This window comes from Ranitomeya variabilis, chromosome 6 (assembly GCF_051348905.1).
Source record: "Ranitomeya variabilis isolate aRanVar5 chromosome 6, aRanVar5.hap1, whole genome shotgun sequence".
Classification (NCBI taxonomy): domain Eukaryota; kingdom Metazoa; phylum Chordata; class Amphibia; order Anura; family Dendrobatidae; genus Ranitomeya; species Ranitomeya variabilis.
In genome coordinates, this window is record NC_135237.1 from 445,030,742 (window position 1) to 445,055,410 (window position 24,669).

Genomic DNA, 24,669 nt, shown 5'->3' on the forward strand with positions numbered 1-24,669 from the left:
ATTAAGTGGGGTGGAATATAGTCCTAGGATTTTATCAGATCATAGCCCAGTTCAGGTCTCTTTGAAGTTATCAGGTCAGGTTGGATTTGGGAGGACGGGTTGGAAGTTTCACCCTTCTTGGATGCAACTTTTGGATATGGAGAGGGTGGGAGTGGAGATAGAGGAATTTTTTTAAGATTAATGAAGGGAGCGCAGAAAGTCATGTAGTATGGGACACTATGAAGGCGTATTTAAGGGGTATTCTGTTTCGGGACATTTCCAGACATAAAACGAGGACTAGAGCACAGGATCAAGCGGTTTTGAAAGAACTGAAGGCAGCTGAGGCGGCGTTGGGGGACCATAATACTAAGGAGTCCCGGAACCGTATGAAGGTAGCTCAGCAGGAGGTTAATCAGTTACACCTGAAAAAGGCAGAGAGGTCGAGGGCTTTTCAAAAAGAAACTTTCTATTCAGAGGGGGAAAAGGTGGGACACCTACTTTCTGTAGTAGCATCTGCACAGAGGAGCTCCTCACATGTCTACTCCATTAAAACTGAGGATGGGATGTTGGTTACTCAGGGGGAACAAATTCTGGAAGCATTTAGAAAATTCTACGGTAAATTATATACCTCCAGCGTGGGGAAAGGGTCTGAGGAAATGACCAGATACTTGGAGGGGATTGATCTGCCTAGGTTGAGTAAGGAGGAATGTGAGTCGCTGGAGGAACCGATAGGGGAGGAAGAATTGGGGGTTGCTCTGGCGGGAGTAGCTGGGGGTAAGGCTCCGGGGGCGGACGGCATCCCAGCTGAGATTTATAAGATTTTGAAGGATACTCTGTTGGCCAAGCTGGTAGGGGTCTGCAATAGTTCATTGGAAAGAGGGGAATTACCTTTGTCGATGAGAGAGGCTGTGGTGGTGGTTATCCCTAAAGCCGACAAGGATCTACAATTACCAGAATCTTACAGACCTATCTCGCTGCTGACGGCCGATATTAAGATTTTGGCAAAAGCCTTGGCGAATAGGTTGACTGGGGTGATCGACAAATTGGTTCACCCTGATCAATCAGGCTTTATGCCCAATAAGTCAACGGCACTCAATTTGAGAAGGTTGTTTTTAAATTTGCAGATCCCTTCCGATAATGTAGGCAAACGAGTTGTGGTTTCCTTGGACGCCCATAAGGCCTTTGACTGTGTGGAGTGGAGGTATTTGTGGTCAGTACTGGAACGATTGGGGTTTGGACCTAAATTCATCTCATGGGTGAGATTGTTATACTCTTCCCCAGTGGCCAAAATAAGAGTGAATAACGCACTTTCTGAAACTTTTGCCTTGTCTAGGGGCACTAGACAGGGTTGCCCTTTGTCCCCACTGCTCTTCGCCTTGGCGGTGGAGCCCCTTGCTGCCAAAATTAGAGGATCCCGGGAGGTGAGAGGTTTCCTGTACGGGAATTTAGAAGAAAAAGTGGCGTTATACGCTGATGACATTTTGCTTTTCCTGGAGGACTCTGAGGGGGCCCTGGCTGGGGCGCAGGCCATTATTGAGGAATTTGGGAGTTATTCGGGCCTAAGAATCAATTGGGACAAATCCAATATGATGTTGATTGATGGGGAATATGGAGATAGTGAGTTGTGTGACTCCTCTACTAGGTTGTGGTCAGTGGATAAATTTAAATATTTGGGGATTCAGATTGCTCTTCCTTTGACTGGTTTTGAGGACCTGAACTTGGCACCACTTTTGCGAAAGATACGCACTAAAGTCCAGGCGTGAAAAAAGTTACGCTTATCGGTGATTGGTAGGATAAATCTTATAAAGATGATTGTGATGCCACAGCTTCTACACGTGCTACACAATTCTCCTGTATGAATACCAAGGAGTAGATTTCGGAGGATTAGATCCTTGTTCGGCGAGCTGATATGGGGTGGGAAAAATCCTAGATTTAAACAGGAAATTCTACAAAGACCTAAGACGGAGGGTGGGGTGGCACTGCCTAATCCATGGCTATACTTCCTGGCATCACAGTGTCAGCACCTTAGGGGATGGGGTGTGGAGTCGGGGGGGGAACGGATACCCTGTAGTCTGAGGACACTGATTGGGTCAAGGATACCGAGTGATGGCCTGGAGGGTGGGCATTTCCGTGAGTTGGGTTCCAAATTTTGCACTATTAGGCTTATTCATAAAGTTTGGGACACAGTGAAGGTCATTAGGGGGGTGAGGGAACTCACCAGATTCTCACCTATTTGGAACAACTACTTCCTACCAGAGTTTAGACAGATGGCGGGATTTCATGTCTGGAGGGAGGCAGGCATATCTCGGATTAACCAAATAATATATCAGGGTAGGATTAGGACTTTTGAGGCTTTGCAGGAAGAATTTCTACTGCCAAATTCTGAGCTGTACCAGTATAGCTGTATCTCACATGCGTACCAGGCACAATGTAAGAGAGGGCCTGTGGAGATTCAGGTTGATCTCATGTTGGACTTTATTCTTACGGGGGGAGGCACGAGGGGGGCGATTTCGGGCATATACGAATTCCTTTTATTCTCCTTCTTAGAGGGACATCCTATTAGAGCGAGGGCGAAATGGGAGGCCGACCTGGGGGTGATTGATAATGAATGCTGGGATTCGATTTTGGAGTATGGAGGTTGTCACAACTATTTGTTATTCATAGGGCCTACAGAACTCCGAACATGCTATTCAAAGCTGGTCTGAGACCTAATTCAGAATGCCCTAGGTGTTCGCAGACAGAGGCGGATATCCTCCATATGATGTGGCAGTGCCCCAGGTTGTCCTCCTTTTGGATTGTGGTACTGAATAGGGTGGGGTTGACATATAATTGCGCTCTACCACGGGATCCTCTGGTATGTGTTTTGGGCTATGTAGAAGAGGTTGTAACTGACAATTTGTATAAACTAGCTATTGCTAGACTGCTGTTTATTGCGCGAAAGTTGATTGCCAAGTTCTGGATTAGGGAAGAGCCACCATCGAGAAGGGACTTTATGATACAAGTGGATCATATTATTGCTCTGGAGAGGAGTATTTATCTCAAGAGAAACAAGATGGACCTTTTCAGCAAGCTGTGGAATCCGTGGCTCGAATCAGCGTGATTTAAGTGATTTTGTCTCTGATCTTGGACTTTCTGCCTACTCGGAGGAAATGTTGACGAATCATCTTCCTTTTTCTGTATGGTTATGTACAACGTAGCAACTTGGGGCGGTTTTTGTCAGGTCTCTAGGAGTTGGGGGGGAAGGGATGTGGGAGTTGGGTTTGTGGTTTAAAAATTTCTTAAAAAGTAAATTACCTTGGTGCACTGTTTACAGTGAAGTAATTCTCATGTATCATATTTACTGTTTAATAAAAATATCTGATATAAAAAAAATTAACATGGCAATAATTGTGAAACATTACTAATACATAGCGGTGAGACATATGGCGCTTACCTCACTTGCTGATCCTGCAAGCTCAGTTACTTTTCTAGCCTTTGATTCATCAATTTCACCCAGACAGCCTGGTTCTTTGCTGACGGCATCACCCATGATTTTATAAGTGCCGCCCAGTAACATATTGTGATATCGGAATGACTGAGGAAATCTGTTTAGATCAACAAGGCTGCTGTCCTCTGTAAGAACACAAACTATATTCAGTCAGTAAGGGTCAAAAAACATTTTGGTTACAATGATATTTAAAAGATTTATGTAGCTATGAACAAAGAAATGCCTCAGGTAAGTACGCAGACTGGTGTCTCCTATTACTGACTGCCGAACACAGAACTAGAACGATTTCTAATAGAATGATCATCAATTAGATACAAATTTGGCTTTTATCCTAAGTCATATTACAAGACTCGTTAAAGGGTTTATTGTGACTTGTAGGATCGCTACATCCAACAGGTGGCGCTATAGAGTTCAAGTCCTTTTTTTCTCTGAAGAGGCAATTTGCCCATCAATTACATTGCCAGCTTTCATTTAACCATTTTAATGTCCCACAAAACAACTGTGAAAAGGCCAAAAATTCCAACACTTCAATTTCCATAATAATAATGACCGCTAAGTCATAGCAACCACCATTACAATTACAAAAGTATGTGGCTTAAGAAAAATGCACTAAAGGGTTATTACCACCAATCAAGTTCCCCGTATCCACTGGATATAGCGGATAACTTGCCGATAGCTAGTCGTCCCTCTGACCAAGAACGGAACTTTGCAGCCCTGTCCAGAGCGGAGCGGGGTGTGCTTACACGGCTTCTGCTCCATTCTCTTTCTGTGGGGTTTCTAAACATGACCCGTTACTATTTCCTGTAGGCTCATACACGGCCTCTGCTTCATTCAGGGCACAGCTACTCAGCCCCATTTTTGGTCTATTAAAGACCCGATCTGAAGATTACTGGGGAATACCATGATTTGTTGGGAATGACTCCTTCAATGTCAAAATTACCCATCTGCATTTGAGAGTTCAGTTTGTCTGTTCTACAGGCAAATAAAATTCATGGCTACAATGAATTAGTTGTATAACTGATGCAAAACATAAGAAAAGGGGGCTCCACAGACTATGATGGGGAAAATAAATAACAAAACCAAAATAATGTGGTTGCATAAGCATGAACACCCTTTTATAATTGGGGATGTGGAGGATTTCAGAATTTGCCAAGTTAACCTGATGTTTAATAGTAGTCAATACAGAGCTTCACCATTTACCATATTGGTAGAGCAGTTTTATTCTTCAGGTCAGAATGATTACAGCGATACCTCATTTATATCATTTTTTAATGTTTTGGCGCTTTTATACGATAAAAACTATTTTATATAATTATAATTTATTTGTATGGCGGCTCGTTTTTTGTGGGACAAGATGACGTTTTCAGCGGTATCATGGTTATTTATATCCGTCTTTTTGATCACGTGTTATTCCACTTTTTGTTTGGCAGTATGATAATAAAGCGTCTTTTTTAACGGTGTTCACTGAAGGGGTTAAATAGTGGGACAGTTTTATAGGTCAGGTCGTTACGGACGCAGCGATACTAGATACGTGTAATTTTATTGTTTTTTTTATTTAGCTAAAGAAATGTATTTATTGGAACAATATTTTTTTTCTTTACCTAAGATTTTTTTTTTTTTTTTTTTTTTTTTTTACACATGTAAATATATATATATTTTTTACTTTTTTTTACATTGCCCCGGGGGGGGGGGGGGGGGGTGTTTTGGGTGTTACGGGGGGAGAGACATCACTATCAATTATCAGGTCACTGACACACCCCCCCCCCCCCCCCGCAGCCATTTTGGATCCGGGCCTGCATGGAGGAGGAGGTAGGAGACCCTCGGAGCAACGCGATCACATCGCGTTGCTCCGAGGGTCTCAGGGAAGCACGCAGGGAGCCCCCTCCCTGCGCGATGCTTCCCTATACTGCAGGAACACTGCAGTGTCATCTGGATCATCTTTGATCGCAGTGTGCCGGGGGTTAATGTGCCAGATGTCAGCTGCGATAGTCAGCTGACACCCGGCTGCAATCGGCCGCGTTCCCTCCGTGAGCGAGGCCGATCCTCTATGATGTACTATCCCGTCACTGGGAATTAAGTCCCAGGTCACCTCGACGGGATAGTATGTCATATGGGATAAAGGGGTTAATCCTATTTTGATTTAAAAAAAAAAAAAACAACGATGTTAGAGACATTCCACCGCAAAAAGGTGTTCCCAATTAAGTCCTATCCTGTCTCTAGTATTAGAACCTCAACTTGTGTCAGCCAACCTCAATGTTACATAAGTTGAAAAAAGACTCAGGTCTATTAACTTTCTAGACCAATTATATATAACAAGGGAAGGGCAGGTCTCCCCGAGCAGGAGCCCATGGCCAGGTGTATGAACGCTCGGGCTCCTGTCCTGCTCTGCCCTTACTCACATGAAGGTCGGCTGACACAAGGTAAGGATGTAATGAAAGAGACAGGATAGGACTGTCCAGACTGGGTACACCTTGTCGCGGTGGGATGGCTTTTACAGTTTTTAATCAAAATAGAGTTAACCAAGAACCCTATGTTATTGACAAGTATCACTGTTTAATTACTACATAGTTTATGCTCATTTTGTTTTTTTCTTGGGTTTTGTACATCATGTATAAGGTAGAAACATGAGGACAATATCTACTTTAGGCAATGACTATTGTCTAATTCTTACCGAGTAAAGAGACTGTTTTTAGTACAGTCAGTAATTTCTCAGGACTTCTTTGGCTTTGACTCCGGCTGTGACTGTAACGACAATAACTGTGGACCCAATTTATAGACCAGTCTTTGGTGCTTTTCGACTCTTGATGAAGCTCTTTCAAAAGTTTCATGGCAACTGAGAAGTTGCTCTACAGAGGAGAAAAGTAGTTAGTTTGTGTTCAGAAACAAGGCAACGTGATGTGAAGTAACAGAGCAGACATAAGGCAGGCTCACAATACTGGATTACCAGTAGAGCTCTCCCACTGCACCCAGCGTCCGTGCATGTAAATGCCACACCGTACAGTACTTTTCAGAATTCTCTACCTGTTTCCGGGCACTGTCAATCATCTTCATTTTCATGACAAATTTGCATTTTCTGATGAGAAAGTTCACATCTTCTTGCTTGTCTGCTTCCACGACTTCACTATCCTCACTCACACTGTCTACCTCCATACTTTCCTCCAGAGGCTGACCTGATAGTTTATCTTTGATTTTATCCAGGAAGAAGAACCTGAAAACAATGAGAATGAGTGATGGACAATGCAAAGTTGATAACAATGTAATATGGGAACAATCAAATAGCAAATAATATGCCTGTAATACCTGTTAGTAATGACATCGTCCCAGATGTGCATGGGATCCATTTTCTCGTCTGGATACCGACTCATCCAGAGACAGATCAGCCTTCTCAGAGAGGGCAGGGATGACAAATTACCTGAAAGCGATTAATTGATAGACAATTAAAACTTTGTATTTTCTGCTGTAAGAAAGGTTAATCATGCTGCACTTCCTAAATACAAAAATTCAGTAAAAATAATTGTGATAAACCTTTTTAAGTAGTTATAGTCAATGGATGAGGAAAGCCACTGTACGGCTATAATGCAGTTTATATCATGTTTTTGTATCAGAAATCAGGGAATATTACCAACATATAGCTCTGATGGAAGGCAAAAAGGAAAAATGGCAAACCGTGGAAGGTCCTGAGTGAACAAACCCCGGTATGATCTACATATAACATAATAGGTGATGCAAAAAGGGTTCTTTTTTATTGAGACAACCCCTTTAATGACATTTGATAGAAAAATGTCAATTTTCGAATTTGGAAAAAAGGGACCTTTAAGATTTTCACAGACATAATACAGTATAAAGCATTTTAAATGCCAAATTGCTGATGAAGTATGCAAAATAAAATACCAGGAACGCTGATAAAGTTGATAAAATCCTGAGTCTCTGTTAGAGCTTGAACTGTCTGCAATTCTGTTAATCTGCTGTGATATAGCAGTGAGTCGATACTTGAATAGTTCTAAGAAAAAATAAAACAGATATAAGATCTCTCATTTTACACACGTAGTCCTAATATAAATGAATAATGCATATGCTGGTACGGGGAACGGAAAATAAAGGATATATTTATTTATTTTTTGAGTTAGGAGGCTCATTGATTCTTGTAACGGAGAGGACCGTAAAGCTAATATAAGCAAAAGCACAAAAGTCTTAATAAATGGGTTACATGTGGAATTGAAAGTCCTATGGGAACTTTTCAGGAGGAATTGGTTTTTCACTCCCTGAATAAGCACATTGCGAAACACACCAAGTGCGAGACAGAACAGCTGATCGTCACAATATGTACCAGTGTCGGTATCAGTCCCCAAATCCTGTCCATAATTAAACAGAACACAAATTGTTACACTCTAATAATAATTAACTAATGTATTTATTGTTGTGTGTCTATTTTAGATAGATGCTGAAAAATTTGAAAGTCCGTATCTATCTGAAAACCTATTTACATCAGTATTTTTCTTCAGAAGATTGCCAGCATCATGTTTGCATGACGTACTACGGTCCATCTGTCTGTTCTGTTGCACATGCACTCTGGGCTTGTTAATTGTTCTAAACATTGTTTTCTGTGCCCTAAAAAGTCTGATTTCACGATAACGAGCAAGATCACACCGCTTAGGGCAGAAAATGGAGTAATGAAGGAGAATTGTTATGATATTGTGGGGGCCACAGTTTTATTGTGTTGTACTTAACTCTGCATGACTGTAAATATTTCAAAGTGAGCTCTCGCCCCTAAACAGCAAGATTGCAGAGGGAAATCATAAAGTGCTGCGGAATATGTCAGTGCTATATAAAAATAAAGATTATTATTATTATACTCTTTAGGGCATGCAAAACAGTGCTTCAAAGATTGACAGGTATGCAGAGTAAAGCACAAGGGAGCATTAGAAAAAATAAAGTAATGTAAAACTGTGGATCCGACAAAGGAGCAAGGATTCTCTAAAGGTCACTCTGCCCTTAACAGCAAAGGTCTTTTGATACCTTGTGAGATCGCGCTGTTTAGGAACATCAGTTCATGTTCAGTACTACTGGGGAGAGACAAAGTGTGTGCCACGAGCTTCTGTATCAGCTGTCCGGTGGAGACTTTTAGCAGGAAATTGGCAATTTGCATTTTTTGCCCGCACGTATTGTATGTCATGCAAAACACTTTCCCAAAGTATTTTTTTTATTGAAGCATATTTGAAAAATAATTTTTCTTATCTCAAAAATATGAAAAAAAAAAAAAAACTGGTGACAGGTACTCATTGAGGTTCTATAAAACCTCATTAGCACTTACTGCTCATGATGGGGAATTGTGGATTGTCCCCCTTTGTCCTGTGTAGAAGGCAAAGTGTCAGTACAACAGATGAACCCTATATCATATGTGCTTGCTCTTCCGCATCTCCTTATGCTTTTATTAACGTGGCAAAGAATATCTATGTGGTTTTTAATTTTAAGAAATCAGGCTCGAAAATAATGGCTATATTAATTTTTGTGGTATATGAAGCTCATTGCTTCTTGGCATTCAGGCAGTATGTAGGCACTCACCGAGGACCCAATTCATCAAGTCCGGCACTGTTTACATCAGTGGAGTCCTAATGTGCCCGATTCATTAAGAAGTGGATGCCCTAAAAATGTTCTGCATGTCGCCACTAATCTTACTCCAGTCAATGACTGGAGTAAGATTTGTGTCATAAGGCATGCCATAGCTCGTCATGAAGATGATGATAGGGAATCACCAAACCCCATTTAAGTTCAGCCCAATTTAGGGGAACGGCATGTAAACACCAAAAGATGCCATTTTGTTTGCCCATATCTGCATTCTGCGGAAATGTGAAACTTTTCAACACATTATGTGCCATAAATTTGAAGTAAAACTCTGTTGTATTGAGGCCACAGTGTATGTAGTATACCCGAGTTGTAGTAGATATATTTAGTGTTGCCCTCCCAATATCAGCGCTTCATGGCATCAACTGAATAAAAACAGTTATTTTACTTTATCGATTAAAAATGTCATTTGGTCATTCAGCTCTGGAGATTATTTTATTTAAAAAGTGAAAATAAACAATGTAAATTAATTTAGAAAACGTCTTAATAACCACAGAGCGATATCTACATACATCCTTACATACGCATAAGTAGCCATGATTACCTGGATGAACATTTCAATCCCATTTGTAATGTAATATCTTGCTCTGTCAAAATCATCTTGTAAAATGTATAGAAGACTCATTTCCTGACTGTAGAAGGTTTCAATTAACACTTTTCTGTGCTGAATCTTCATGGCATCATCAATAAATGTTAATAAGGACTGGTCATGTTTTCCATTCAGGAGAAGTTTTACTTTACTGCGAATCATGTAAGGAAGATACGTTTCCTTTTTTGAGAAAAAAATGTTGTCAAACAAAAATGCTGTCTTCCTTCAAGTATAAAGACATTTTACTAATTGGAATGTCAACCTTCACATTTATTAGAATGAGGGCTGGGCTGTGAACCTCAATTCCAGTGAAGTGTCACTTAGTTTACTGGGTACAGCAGTTAGTGTAACTTTTCCCACACCACAGCTTTCTATGTACATTGTATAGTGACAGAGAGCTGCTAATCAGTGCTGGGGTGTGGTTGGACTAGGATGCACGAGGCCTGTTGTCCTCTAGTGATAATCAGCTAATGCTGATCATGTTGAAACAACAAAACACAGCCCACTAAGTGACACGTCGCTGGATTCAGAGTCTCTGCTCCAACATCATGGTGCTCTCAGATTATATAGCAAATATATTAATGGGGTTACAGTGCTGGTTTAAAAATGTATATTTTGAATAGTGGGCTTCACAATAACTAATTAAATACCAATAGTGTGGTACATAATATATTCAGTGGTGTAGGGTAGGGGATTTTTACACAGAACGATGCACTGCCGAGAATGATGATCTTTTGCGCTGTGCAAAAGATCATTTCACTCAACGAAAGAACGTTTTGCTCGTTATCCATAGTGCATTCCCTTATTATTTAACATCTTCTCTTGTTTTGTATAGTGTTGTCCCTCATTACATAGTATTCCTTCTTGTTATGTATAGCACTGTACCTTATTAAATAGTATCCTCTATTGTTATGTATGGCACCGACAAAGAAACATTTGGCACACCGCTATTTGCAGATTGATAACTTTGACTGATGTGCAGCAAAGCACTTTTATGTTCATCACATGACCTCCCAAAAATATTATTTGACATGTGAAACATCAAGTGCTGGAGGGGGGGTCCAAGCACTTTAAACTGAAATGGGGGGCATAGTTACATGTAATTCACCCCTGCAGACATCAATAATATTTATGCAATCATTACATGCTCATTATTCCTGTTTCTCCACCTCCATCTTTTTGTGTATTTTTTATGCGTTTTTTGTATTTATGTACTTTTCCTTTAAAAACGTGAGTGTTGTAATTTGTGTATTTACGAATAAACTTTTTTTTTTTTATCCCATCATGTGGCCTATTCATTTGAACATGGATTTACAGGTATTTTGTTGACTTAAGTTCCTGTATTCAGCTATAACGTCACATTGTAAGCAAAAAACACTTTTCGGTTGATTATAGTGTGTTATTTCCTTCACATGTAGGTTATAATATAAGTAAAAATAAATGCAGATATCACCTCGTAGAAAGGGTCGCTCCACATCTTGTTGAGGTCTGGCTGCTTTTGACTGTCAATGTTTACGGTCGAGCAATACTGCAGTGGTTCCCACTCGGTGAGATGATTGTAACAGTCCATGGAAGCGATCTCCCAAAAATCCTTCTCCGCATCAGAAGGTTCTCCATCATCAAATGGCTCCTGCAGAGCCTAGTACCAGAAAGACATCCAGGTTTAAGCCACTTTTCACATGGCATCGGTACACTGTACACTGGCAATCTCAAGTCACAAAAAAATGCTTACCCAAATGTCACATGAGACCACATAAGGTGATCACTTTCATCGCTAGTACCACCTAGTAACACTGCACATTAAAAAAAAAGTTTTTCAAAACTAAAAAAAAAAAAATTCTAGTCACCCACCCTTTTCCCCCATTGAAAACAAAACATTATTTTTTTTTCAAAAATAAAAGTGTGGTATAATGGTGTCTGTGAAAGTCTGGTCTATCAAGCTATAACGTTAACCTCATTGGTAAATGCTGCAGAGAGATAAGAATAAGAAGTGATGAAAACTCCAATATGTAATAATAAAATTGTTGGCTCACCAAGAAAAAAGCACAGTTCCATTGGCCAAAAATAGGGCACATTTTTTTTTTTTTTTTTTTTTAGCCTCTTAGAAGAAGGAAAATGAAAGCGCAAAAACCCCAAGAAAACTCAAGTTGGGATGGGGAATTTTTTTCATAGTTTTTTTTTTTAATTTAATTACTTTATTTTTCAGTCTCCGTAAAGGAATTGAACCCGTGACTGTCCGATGTCTTATATTACATACTGAAATACAAAAGTACTGCAGTATATAGTAAAAATCACCAACCCTATGAAGCCCAACCACAGGTTGGTCTTTACAGGAGCATTGTCATGGCAGGCACCAACAGGCCCTCGACTGCCAAGGCACGCATTCAGCAGCCTGTGGTACTGTAACGGTCTGATGGGCGCATGGTCCAAAGCATTTTAAATCTTGAAATGCCTATTTCAATGCTTGACAGTTGCATTTAAGGGGTTAAAAGCAGCAGCTGGGGCTTTTAACGGGCAGATGCTGTCTGGGTAAAAAAAGGCAGTGAATGCCTGTATGATGCAGGCTCAGTTTCTGAGCCTGCATCAAAGACGGGGGCGTACCAGTACGACCAATGCCTGGAAGGGATAAAAGGGAGAATGCATTTATCTCACCCAAAATTGCCTTTAAAAAACACTCCTTATTACCATTTGCCAATTAGGGTGCTCAGTGCACCCTTGGTGGGGCTGAGCAGCTGCAATGCACTGTTCCAACCCCTGAATTTTGACAATCTGCTTCAGTTCTGTAGAGCAGAACAGAGGAGAAACTTGGGTGTGTGCATTCTAAGGCTTCACACGTTGCATTTTTGCCAAGTTTTTTGTGTTAAGTTTAGGCTGGTTACAAAAAGAAGGTTTTTCTGCATTTTTTACTGCAGTTTAAATCACGTACATTTGTCTCTTGTGCATGCTGATAAAGTCCAGTGCATAAAAAAAAAAAATCAGATTCAACTTCATCAGTTTTTGGCATCAAAACACAGCAAAACCCGATACCTGCGGTTTTTTTTGCACTACCCATTGCTTTCAATGAAGAACGCAGAAAAAAACGCTAAAACAAGTAACAGGATGCAGTGTGCAAAAACCAAGCTCTCTTATGACAAAACAGTCAGGAAAAAAACGAAGGTGTGCGCATTTGATTTCTGAAATCTCATTGACTTTGCGAGTACTGTGACATGCAGCTGAAAATTTGCCAAAAAAATACCCTTAGATAGGAACTCCAGCAGTGAATGAGCGCAGACACCAGCTGTTTGCTCTTGGTAAGCCAGCACTGAGAATCGCCAGAGAAGGAGGCAGAATACCCAATTTCGGGGGCAGAGTAGTGCACTGAAGCTGCTTAGCCATGCCAGAGGCTTTAATAGCAGTTGGCCAACAGTCACTTAGACAAAAGCCATATATCCAAACCCCAAGATGCATGTTACGGTCATGTGTACATGTGGTCTTAATGGTAGAGGGAGAAGAGGGCACTGTTAGGCCCTTCTGGTGACTTATCCCCCTTATGAAATGTAACACTTGCCGTTCCTATTTTCACTACCAAATAGTTAATGTTAATTCTTCATACAAATGAACTATATTAATTGAAAAAAGAAGGTATAATGATTCTTTAGAAAAGAAAATACTGGTCTGTTTAATAAAATTAGATGTCAATGAACAATGGTCTCATGCTATCTCTAATACTGTACATTATTGGCCTCCTGCTAATTCATGCCCTACGCATGTACCTTATCATAAAGCTTAGCAGCTTCTCCATAGTCAGATCTTGCTTCTGCATCCAGCGCACACTGAGTAATACTTTTTGTTCCAATCTTATTACTGAAAATGCCTCGAAGAACATCATAGTCACCAATAGAGCGATACAACCTTAAAGAACAAAGATCTGTCGTTAAACTCAGAGAATAAACACATCACAAACTGAGCGGTCACACGTCTATGACTATATAAGAAACCTTCTACATCCATAGGACTCACCGTGCAAGCTGTATCCATCTCTGAACATCTGGAGGAACGTTGGTCCTTCCACGCTTCTTCTTCGATGGAGGTTCCTCTGGTGGTGAAATGGACTGTAATGCTTTCTCGAGCAGTAGTATGCCGATTGACTGCTGCAAACTTTCTATGCTACTTGTGCTGACACTTGCTGGGTTTAGAAGGAGCAGCTCATTATGTTGGTAACACATATCCTAAATAAAAAAAATCATAATTTTTTTAAAATATATATACACATGTTGCAATTCAAATACCGTATATAGTCGAGTATAAGCTGAGATTTTCAGCCCATTTTTTTAGGCTGAAAGTACCTCTCTCGGCTTATACTCAAGTCATTGTCCCAGGGGGTCGGCAGCTGTCCATCATACTATCCTGCTCCCGACGTGTCTGTGCATGTCCCTGCTTCTCCGGCGCCCGCAGCGCTTCCTGTGTTCAGCGGTCACGTTGTACCGCTCATTAAAGTAATGAATATGGACGCGACTCCACTCCCATAGGGGTGGAGCCGCGTATTCATTACTTTAATGATCGGTACCAGTGACTCCTGAACGCCGGAATAAGCTGCTGGCGCCATAGCATTGGAGAAGCAGGGACTGCGCAGGGAGGGTGAGTATAACGAGGGAGGTGAGCCATGCGATATTCACCCTTCCCCATACCACCGCTGCATGCCGCTCCATCTTCAGTGTCCTCTGCCTGTGACGTTCAGGTGTGAAGCGCAGCGGTGGAACGGAGACAGGTGAGTATCGCAAGTGCCGGTGTCCCCGCCTGCTCAGGACAAGAGGTGAGTATGTCATTTTTTTTTTAATCGCAGCAGCAGCATATGGGGCACATTTTCTATGGAGCATCTTATGGGGCCATCAACCTTTGTGCAGCATTATTATGGGGCATAATATTCTATGGAGCATCTTATGGGGCCATAATCAACCTTTATGCAGCATTGTATGGGGCATTTTTGTATGAAGCATCTTATGGAGCCCATACTAAACCTTTTGGAGTATTATATGGGGCATATTTTGTATGCAGCATCTTATGGGGCCCATCATGAACTGTATGGAGCATTATATGGGGCTCCTGATTCAATATGGATATTCAAAAACGCTTAACCTACTGATGTCTCAATTAATTTTACTTTTACAGGTATCCATTTTTATTTTTGAAATTTACCAGTAGCTGCTGCATTTCTCATCCTAGGCTTATACTCGAGTCATTAAGTTTTTTCCCAGTTTTTTGTGGCAAAATTAGGGGTCTCGGCTTATACTCGGGTCGGCTTATACTCGGGTCGGCTTATACTCGGGTATATACTGTAATAGCTATGCTCAGAAAATAAAATCTGTAACACCTTATGTGAGAATGCTCACTCATAATTAATAGTTTCCTATGCAGAAGAATTGAAATGTATCTGTAAAAATTGGATGCTGCATGGTAGCTAAATTTGAAATTCTTTTTTTCTTTTTTGTGCACCCATTAACAGGCGAGTCACATCCGACACACAGAAGATAACTACTGCATTCTGCAGTTTGATCCAAACAAAAAAAAAAGCTCATCTGCTCTGCCCTTTTGAATAACATTGGTCTCGCCATGTGCTCCGCGTTTTTTTATGGATAGCACTTAAACTGAAAATACGCTCATGAGAACTTGGTCTCACAGTGACCTAGCTCCCCTCTTACTATTCAGAGGATATGTGCTCTGTTACATATACAAGACCTTCTTTCCTCTAATAAAGGAGTTGGAAGACGAGCAGTCACCAATAACCTGCAGCCCAATTGCTTGGATTTTCATTGTCATCTTGATCACTGATATTTTTTATGTACTCAATGCATGTGAAAAAGGAGATTTTTAATGTACTCACTGTAATATCTCTTTCTCTTAGCCTCTAATTGGGGGACACAGGACCATGGGTGTTATGCTGCTGTCCACTAGGAGGCGACACTATGCATAATCTGAAAAAGATTAACTGTGGCTCCTCCTCTGCAGTATACACCCTTGGACGGCATCAGCCTTCTCCAGTTTTGTGCAAAAGCAGTAGGAGGAACGTAACATGAATAACATAGACATGCCTATAAGAAGGCCACTATGTATGAGCTCAAAGAACAATATGAGAACTCAACAGTAACAACAGCCCGAAAAGGGCAACAGGGTGGGAGCTGTGTCCCCCAATTAGAGGCTAAGAGAAAGGGATTTTACGGTGAGTACACAAAAATCTCCTTTACTCTGTCGCCTCATTGGGGGACACAGGACCATGGGACGTCCTAAAGCAGTCCCTGGGTGAGAAGCAATGGACGAATATTGTGCAGACAGGCCCCTATACTTAGGGCACCGCCGCCTGCAGGACACATCTACCCAGGCTCGCGTCCGCTGAGGACTGGGTATGAACCATGTAGTGTTTAGTAAACGTGTGTAGGCTAGTCCAAGTGGCCGCCTTACACACTTGTTGTGCCGAAGCCTGGTGCCGAATGGCCCAGGAGGCCCCTACCGCCCGTGTAGAGTGTGCCGTAATACCGGCTGGAAGAGGAGAATTCTTAAGGCGGTAGGCCTCTTGTATGGTGGATTTGATCCACCTGGCAGACCCTTGTGGCCGCCTTCCGGAAGGAGGAAAAGAGAATCAGACCTCCGGAAGGACGCAGTCCTAGACACATATATACGCAATGCCCTGACGAGGTCAAGCGTATGCAGAGCCTTCTCCACTCTATGAACCGGAACCGGACAAAGGGATGGTAGTGAAATTTCCTCATTGAGGTGGAAGTTGGACACAATCTTCGGGAGGAAGGATGGTACCGTACGAAGAACTACCTTGTCCTGGTGAAAAGCCAGGAAAGGCCGTCTGCAGAAGAGTGCTGTCAGTTCAGACACCCTGCGTAGCGAGGAGATTGCCACCAGGAAAACCACCTTCTGGGAGAGAAGGCGGAGCGGGACCTCCTTAAGGGGTTCGAAGGGTGGTTCCTGCAATGCTGTCAGGACCAGGATGAGGTCCCACGTTTCTAGTGGTCGTCTGTAGGGGGGAACCAATTGGGAAACCCCCTGAAGGAAAGTCCTTACTTGCGGCTTGGTAGCAATGCGCCTTTGAAAAAGCACTGAGAGGGCTGACACCTGGCTCTTAAGCAAGCCCAATGACAGCCTGGCCTCCAGACCGGATTGGAGAAAACCAAGTACTTTGGGTAGGGAATAAGGGAGTGGGATCTGGCAACGAGATTCGCACCAGGTAAAGAAAGCTTTCCAGGTATGGTAATAAATCTTGGCAGAGGCTGGCTTCCGTGCCCGGATCATGGTTCCAATGACGTCCGGCGAGAGCCCTGCCTGGGTTAGAACCCAGGTCTCAAGGGCCACGCCGTCAAATTGAGAGCCCCGGAGTTCTGGTGGTAGAAAGGGCCTTGTGATAGAAGATCGTGGCGGATGGGGAGACGCCAGGGGGCGTCTGCTGTAAGTTGTACGATGTCGACGTACCATGTACGTCTGGGCTAGTCCGGTGCAATTAGGATGGTTGGAACTCCCTCTTACTTGATCTTCCTCACCACTCTGGATATCAGGGGGAGAGGTGGAAAAGTGTACAGAAGCTGGAACTGGGTCCAGTCCTGAACCAGAGCGTCTGCTCCGAGCGACCGCGGATCGTGTGTTCTGGCCATGAAGTTGGAGACCTTGGCATTGAAGTGGGATGCCATTAGGTCCACATCCGGGGTCCCCCAGCGGTGACAGATCTGGCGAAAAATTTCGGGATGGAGAGACCACTCTCCCGAGTCTATTCCTTGTCGGCTGAGGAAGTCTGCTTCCCAGTTGTCCACACCCGGAATGTGGACCGCAGAAAGAACCGACCCTGTGTCCTCCGCCCAGCGGAGGATGTGTGACACTTCTCGCATCGCCTGGGTACTGCGGGTCCCCCCTTGGTGATTCACATATGCCACAGCCGTGGCATTGTCCGACTGTATTCTGATGTGAGAGGCTGCCAGTAAGTGATGGAAGGCCCTCAATGCCAGGAGGATGGCACGAATTTCCAGGATGTTGATGGGCATGGTCGCTTCCACTGGGGACCACTTGCCCTGTGGTGTAGGTGCACCGCACCCCAACCCGTCAGGCTCGCGTCGGTGGTCAGAACCTTCCATTGACCTGTGAGAAAGGATTTCCCCTTTGCCAGCGAGGTTGGCTTGAGCCACCAGTGCAGGGACTTCCTGGTTGACGACGATAGCTGGAACTCCCTGTCGAGAGAAAAGGGATTCCTGTCCCAGGACTTGAGAATGGCTAGTTGGAGAGGCCTGAGGTGAAACTGGGCAAATGGGACCGCTTCTATTGTTGCCCCCATCTTGCCGAGGACTCTCATGGCAAACCGGAGATCGAGGGGGTTTGCGGAGGAGGGTGCGAACTCCTAGGCGGAGAGCCAGTGCCTTGTCCTTGGGAAGGAGCACTAGACCCCTGGAGGTGTTGAATAGCATTCCCAGGAAGGTCAGGGACTGACTCGGGGTTGGTGATGACTTTTGTAAGTTGATTAACCAGCCCATGCGACTGAGAGTATCGGTTGCGATTGAGATGCTGAGCTCGCAGTCCTTGAAGGTGGGAGCCTTGATGAGTAGATCGTCCAGGTATGGAACAACTACTATGCCTCTGGAGTGTAGGACGTCCATGGTGGCTGCCATAACTTTGGTGAACACTCTGGGAGCCGTGGTGAGTCCGAAAGGGAGAGCCACGAATTGGTAGTGGTCCTGGCCTATTGCGAACCTGAGAAACCTCTGATGGGCAGGTGCAATGGGTATATGCAGGTATGCGTCTTGTATGTCTATGGAGGCGAGATATTCTCCCTTCTCCATGGACGCAATGATGGACCGAAGGGACTCCAATGCGGAAGTGACGGACCCGTACATATTTGTTGAGCTGTTTTAGGTCTAGTATAGGCCGTACGCTGCCTCCTTTCTTGGGAACTACGAACAGATTGGAGTAGAACCCTCTGAAGCGGTCGGTCGTGGGGACCGGTACTATGACTCCTGCTTGAAAAAGTGAGGAGACCGCTTGGTGGTAGGCACGAGCCTTGGCTGGCGGTTTTGGGGGGACAGAGAGAAAGAATCGGTCCGGTGGGTTGGAGGTGAAGTCTATTTTGTATCCGGAAGACACTAGTTCCCTGACCCACCTGTCTTCTGTAATAGGCAGCCAGACTTGATGAAAGAGCAAAAGTCGGCCGCCTACTGGTGTGGTGTCTTCCGGAGTCCGTGAGTCATGATGAGGAGAAAGTCTGAGATTTTCCTCCTCTGGGCTTAGGCTGGCCTGCTTTTGACTTCCAGGTCTTGTCCGACCATTGCGTCGATCGTGAGTTGTCCCTGCGTGGGGAACCGTTACGATTTTGTGCTGGACACGAGACGGACCAGCCCGAGGAATTCCAAAAGGATCAGAATCGAGTTTGGTTACGCTTCTTGTAAGTGCGTTTAGGTTTGAGTTGGGGAATAGAAGTACTCTTACCCCCGGTAGCGTTGGATATCATAGTGTCCAACTGTTCACCAAAAAGTCTCCCACTGAGGTAGGGGAGGTGCGTGAGGGACTTCTTTGAGGCTGCGTCCGCTTTCCATTCCCGCAGCCAGAGGATACGCCGAATTGTGATGGAGTTTGATGCTATCCCCGCTACTCCCCTTGCTGAATCCAGAGCTGCATGAAGCATGTAGTCTGCTACAACTGCTATTTGAACCGCTTGGTCCGACAGCTCAGGAGCAGATGCTTGGAGAGCTTGTAAATTTTTTGCCCAGGCCAGAATGGCCTTGGCAGCCCAAACTGAGGCGACCGCGGGAGCCAAGGATGCCCCTGCTACCTCGAAAATTGAATGAGCCATGCGTTCTACCTGCCGGTCTGCTGCGTCCCTGAGGGTTGAGCTATCTGGCAGTGAAAGGAGGGTCTGTGCTGCTAGCCTAGAGACTGGGGGGTCCACTTCGGGTGGATCTGTCCACACCTTGGTGTCCTTCTGTGGGAAGGGGTACCTTGCCTCCAGATATTTGCGATTAGCTAATTTTTTCTCAGGCTGTGAGAACTGCTTTTTAAGGATCGCCTTAAACTCTGTGTGGTTAGAGAAAACCTTAGGCGGCTTCAGAGGTCCTTCAAAGGAAATCTTATGTTCTGGGGCCTCTGGTGGCGGATCAGAAATGTCCAGCACCCGATGGATGGAAGAGATAATGTCCTCAATTAGCGCTGTATTGCTAGGGGGGGATTGGGATCAGGGACCCCTCCGTTTCCCTGTCTCAGTCAGAGTCGCAGATGCCTTCCGAATCCTGTGTATCACTGAGGCATCCCCTGCTGAGTGAGCCGGAGAGGAGGCCTTCTCTGGTCGGGGATTGCGGAGATCTGCATTGTCTGTCCCTGGAATGGGACAGTCTAGATGACCTGGAGCTACGGTGCCTCTCCCTAGAGGGGGATGACCGTGTGCTATGGGATGATGCAGATGGACTTGATCTATGGGTCCGCTTGCGTCCTGACCTAGACATGGATGTGCCAGGGTCATCTTGTTCCTGAGTCAAGTTCTCCCTTTGTTGGGTAACGGTCATAGCTGAGGCATGACCCTGCAGAGCCTGAAGCAATGTGGAGCTTAGGTTATCTATAGACTGCGTTCATAGATTGCGATATCTGTGTAGCCCATTCCGGCGTGGCATTAGACACCGAGGCATTGGCAGGGGCTTCTTGGGGCTCTGACACATTAGTTTGTATACAGTTCTGGCAATGCGGGTAGGTGCTGCCACTGGGGAGAGCGGTCCTGCAGGCTGTGCAGAATGCATAATAGCAGTCCTGCCTGGTTCTCTTGGACCTTGAGCCCGGCATAGTGCACAGAGTGCAGAAGGGCTGCTATGCAAGGGACCTTACAGGGGTAGAGAAACCTATAGGGGAGCCTTATAGGTAATATGGATTCACAGCTGAGTAAAAAACCTAGCTGTGATCTTAACCCACCAGTGTGCCCCTAGGTCCAGCGCCGAAGATCCACAGTCCTGTGCCCCCCGGAGACTGGCTGCCTGGTCCTGCAGACCGGGAGATGCAGGGTTAATCTGCAGCAGAAAAATGGCTGCTGAGAAGGGAGAAGGGGGGGCGGAGAGCTGGAAAAAAGGCGGCAAGGCTGTGTAAAAACACGCCCCTTCTGTCTTGATCCACCCCCTTTATGACACTATAGAGTGTCATATTTGTCATCCGGGGGGCGGAGAGGAGGCGGTAGCTTCAGCTAGGCCGAAGCTGGGGCCTAAATTAGATGCCTAAGGCCCAGAAGGGCTCCAGGCCGGCGCGAAAGTCCGGGAGGGGGTCGGATCTGAACCGGACCCCCCTGGATTTAAAAGCAGGATGGCGGTGGGGCTATAAGCGGAAGGGGGAGCCCGGTTGGGGTCTCCCTGAGGCAGTATAGAGCTGGTGCTGCCGCAGAGACAGGGGCGCAGGGAGCCCTGTGTGTCTGTGCCATGCCTGCATGCACTCCCCCCGGCCCCAACAGGAGCCCACAGCTGGGCTGGGGTCCCTGGATGCAGGCGCAGTGTGCTGGCCCATTGCTGGGAGCTGTAGAAAGCTGCCTGTACAGGCCCTACCTGAGGTGTCTCAACCTATTACCCCCAGAGGGGGATTAGGGAGGGTGCTGTGTGACCATCAGGGGGCTTTATCCTCGCCTCGACCTCAACCCAGAAACCAAAAGGAATTGGGGAAGGAGGGGGGGGTCTCGACTTCGAACCAGCACCCGAGGGACTGAGGAAGGAGCAACATGGGGAATAGCCATCTCTACTTCAACTGGGCACCCCATAATAGGGGGCCGAGGAAGGAGCCATGCCGGGAGTCTCACAGGAGACCCTCTTTTCTTCATCTGTAATCCCGTCGGAAAAAACGGAGTAAAAAATCTTTTAGGTGTCCCTCCTATGCGACACTAAGCAAAAACTGGAGAAGGCTGACGCCGTCCAGGGGTGTATACTGCAGAGGAGGAGCCACAGTTAATCTTTTTCAGATTATGCATAGTGTCGCCTCCTAGTGGACAGCAGCATAACACCCATGGTCCTGTGTCCCCCAATGAGGCGACAGAGTAATGTTTAACTGTCTGCATGCAGCCATAAGCATACATGTGAACTTTTATTTTTAAGAGGTGTTGTGCATCTAGTTTGGTTAAACTATTTGTAAGAAAATAATAAAAACGAGTGTATGTGCGCCCTTGGGGCGCGCGCTGTGATTACGAACCTCGCAATGAGGTGTAACCACGCAGCAAACTGACCTCGCAATGGTGTGTACCCATGCACCAGACTGGCATATGTGCAGACTAATAGCAAACATAAATACCTGGTGTACCTCTCCTGCCACTCCTACCTTGTGTATGAAAAAGCTCTGTAGTTAATACTGTTCGGGTAGAGCTATCCGATAGTGCTATCCATGAAGAAAGTGAATGGGTAGAGCTATTCCATAGCCCTATTCCTAAAGGAAATGAACGAGTAGAGTTATCCGATAGCGCTATTCCTCAATATTCCTGAGTGTAAGCTATTTCACATGGTTCAGCGCACTTAAAATCTGCCCCCAAGGCCATGCCCATGCCCAATGTTTGGTTCGTAGTTTGCGGCTATGAGTTAGTCCCGCTTTTGGGTACAACATTTTTTGGCTTTTACAATTGTTAAAAAGCTTAATAAAAGACTTCTTTGTACACACAGTTGACAGTAAACCATTTGTCAACGTTAGGAATAAGTTTACCTTGCTTTTGTGTCTCAAATATTTTGACCCTTATTTGTTGGCTTTTCCTTCCCCTGGAAAACACTGGGAGAGGCAAATAAATTCCTACAATATCCAAGGACTGTCCCTGAGATTTATTGATGGTCATTGCAAAAGCCAACATGACAGGAAACTGGCGCCGTCGCATCTGGACTGGCAAGTTTTTATCTTTGGAAATCAGGTCAATTCTTGGAATAAAGGTACCTTCACACGAAACGACTTTGTAACGATATCGCTAGCGATCCGTGACGTTGCAGCGTCCTCGCTAGCGATATCGTTTAGTTTGACACGCAGCAGCGATCAGGATCCTGCTGTGATGTCGCTGGTCGCTGAATAAAGTCCAGAACTTTATTTGGTCGTCCGATCGCCGTGTATCGTTGTGTTTGAAAGCAAAAGCAACGATACCAGCGATGTTTTACACTGGTAACCAGGGTAAACATCGGGTTACCAAGCGCAGGGCCGCGCTTAGTAACCCGATGTTTACCCTGGTTACCAGCGTAAAAGTAAAAAAAACAAACAGTACATACTCGCCTGCGCGTCCCCCAGCGTCTGCTTCCTGACACTTACTGAGCGCCGGCCCTAAAGTGAAAGTGAAAGCACAGCGGTGACGTCACCGCTGTGCTGTTAGGGCCGGAGCTCAGTCAGTGTCAGGAAGCAGACGCTGGGGGACGCGCAGGTGAGTATGTACTGTTTGTTTTTTTTACTTTTACGCTGGTAACCAGGGTAAACATCGGGTTACTAAGCACGGCCCTGCGCTCAGCAACCCGATGTTTACCCTGGTTACCCGGGGACCTCGGCATCGTTGGTCGCTGGAGAGCGGTCTGTGTGACAGCTCCCCAGTGATCAAACAGCGACGCTGCAGCGATCGGCATCGTTGTCGCTATCGCTGCAGCATCGCTTCGTGTGAAGGTACCTTAAGAACTGTCTGACCCTTTGCTTTTCCATTTAAAGCAATGGCATGAATAACGTTTGCTTTTAAGCTTTTCACATAAAGCCTTGTGCCATTACAAAGACCAAGCTTTCTGTTAACTTTACACAGGAGCATAATTACAGCTCCTGGCTTCAGCTTTAGTTCATGAGGAGGCATCCCAGTGGGATTCAAAGAGTTAAGAAACTCAACAGGGTAATCTGTGAGAATCACACCCTCCTATTCAGCAATTGTGTCTACGGAGCGATATGTGAGTGTTCACCTTGAACTTGACTAAGAATTTTGTCGTTCAAGGCGTGAACGTCATTCAATGGCGTAAGAATTGCTTTATTGGCAATTGCTTCCACCGTTGCATCGGTAATCTCAATTGAGTCACCAAAAATAGCTGCAATTAAATCACCCTCTTCAATAAAAGAATTCGGGATTTCAATTGTGTCTTCTGGTAGACCATATACATTTGACAACTCTTCATTGCCAAGTTTCAGTAACCATAAGTTGTACTCAACTTCGTCCTGAGACTCTCTCATATTCTGTTGTAACTGGAACCGTGAAAACCGATTCCAGGGTTTTGAGTATTTACTGGTGGACTGTACAATTTGGGCTCTTTTTCCACCTTCCACTGTTGGTAGGGTTTGACGAAAGTTTATGAAAACTTTTCCACCAAATGGTCTTTTTTTCCCACATATGTCTTGGAACAAATTATCCACAGTGTTCATATTAAAACAGGGAGTCATTGTTACTTTGTCCCAAATAACGACAGATGACTCACTAAGCTCCTTTGCTTCAAGTGAGGTTGGCTTAATTTTTGACATGTGGTCTCATTTGTTGTAATTCCAAGGCCAAACTTGGAATGGTAGGTGCTATTGTTTTGTAGTAATGTAGCCACCAATCCAGTGGAGGCTACTGAGCATATAGACTTCTTTTCTGCTTGTAGCGTCTTGTGCAAGCAGCTGTACAAAAATGTCTTCCCACTGCCTCCTGGGCCGTCCAGAAAAAAAACAGTGTGTGCTAGTGTCGTCTGGCTGTGATTCAGCATTGACTGCTTGCATAATTGCATCGAAAGCTGATTTCTGAGCTTCATTAAGCATAGCTTTCAATTGCTCAGCCTCCTGCTTTATTGCAGAATAATTCAGTTGGTCCAGTATTTCATCTGGAACATTTATTTGAGTTGGCAATCCGTAGTCAGCACAGGACTTTTTATTGCTTACGAGCACTTCATTAATATCACGAAGAGCCAGTTGCTCAGCAATTTCTGGAATATACAGCCTAGTGTAATCCTCCATAAATTTGGTTTTATATTTTTGCCATAATGCCAATGGTTTAGCTGGGTCCCCATATACACACATTATAGCAAATAATTTGCGAAGTTGGTAGGGCATT

General features: G+C 44.6%; 1 protein-coding gene across 1 annotated transcript in view; it reads right to left on the minus strand.

The window, feature by feature from the left end:
* Positions 1–24,669, minus strand: part of PRKDC (protein kinase, DNA-activated, catalytic subunit) — a 384,813-nt gene that overhangs the window by 80,455 nt on the left and 279,689 nt on the right. Inside the window, exons 63-71 of the mRNA XM_077270465.1 lie at positions 13,677–13,885; positions 13,430–13,568; positions 11,131–11,316; positions 9,633–9,857; positions 7,358–7,466; positions 6,767–6,878; positions 6,488–6,674; positions 6,138–6,312; positions 3,413–3,591 (exon numbers count right to left, since the gene is read on the minus strand). Of these exons, the coding sequence (XP_077126580.1) occupies positions 3,413–3,591; positions 6,138–6,312; positions 6,488–6,674; positions 6,767–6,878; positions 7,358–7,466; positions 9,633–9,857; positions 11,131–11,316; positions 13,430–13,568; positions 13,677–13,885 (1,521 nt within the window). The remainder of the gene's footprint in view (positions 1–3,412; positions 3,592–6,137; positions 6,313–6,487; positions 6,675–6,766; positions 6,879–7,357; positions 7,467–9,632; positions 9,858–11,130; positions 11,317–13,429; positions 13,569–13,676; positions 13,886–24,669) is intronic.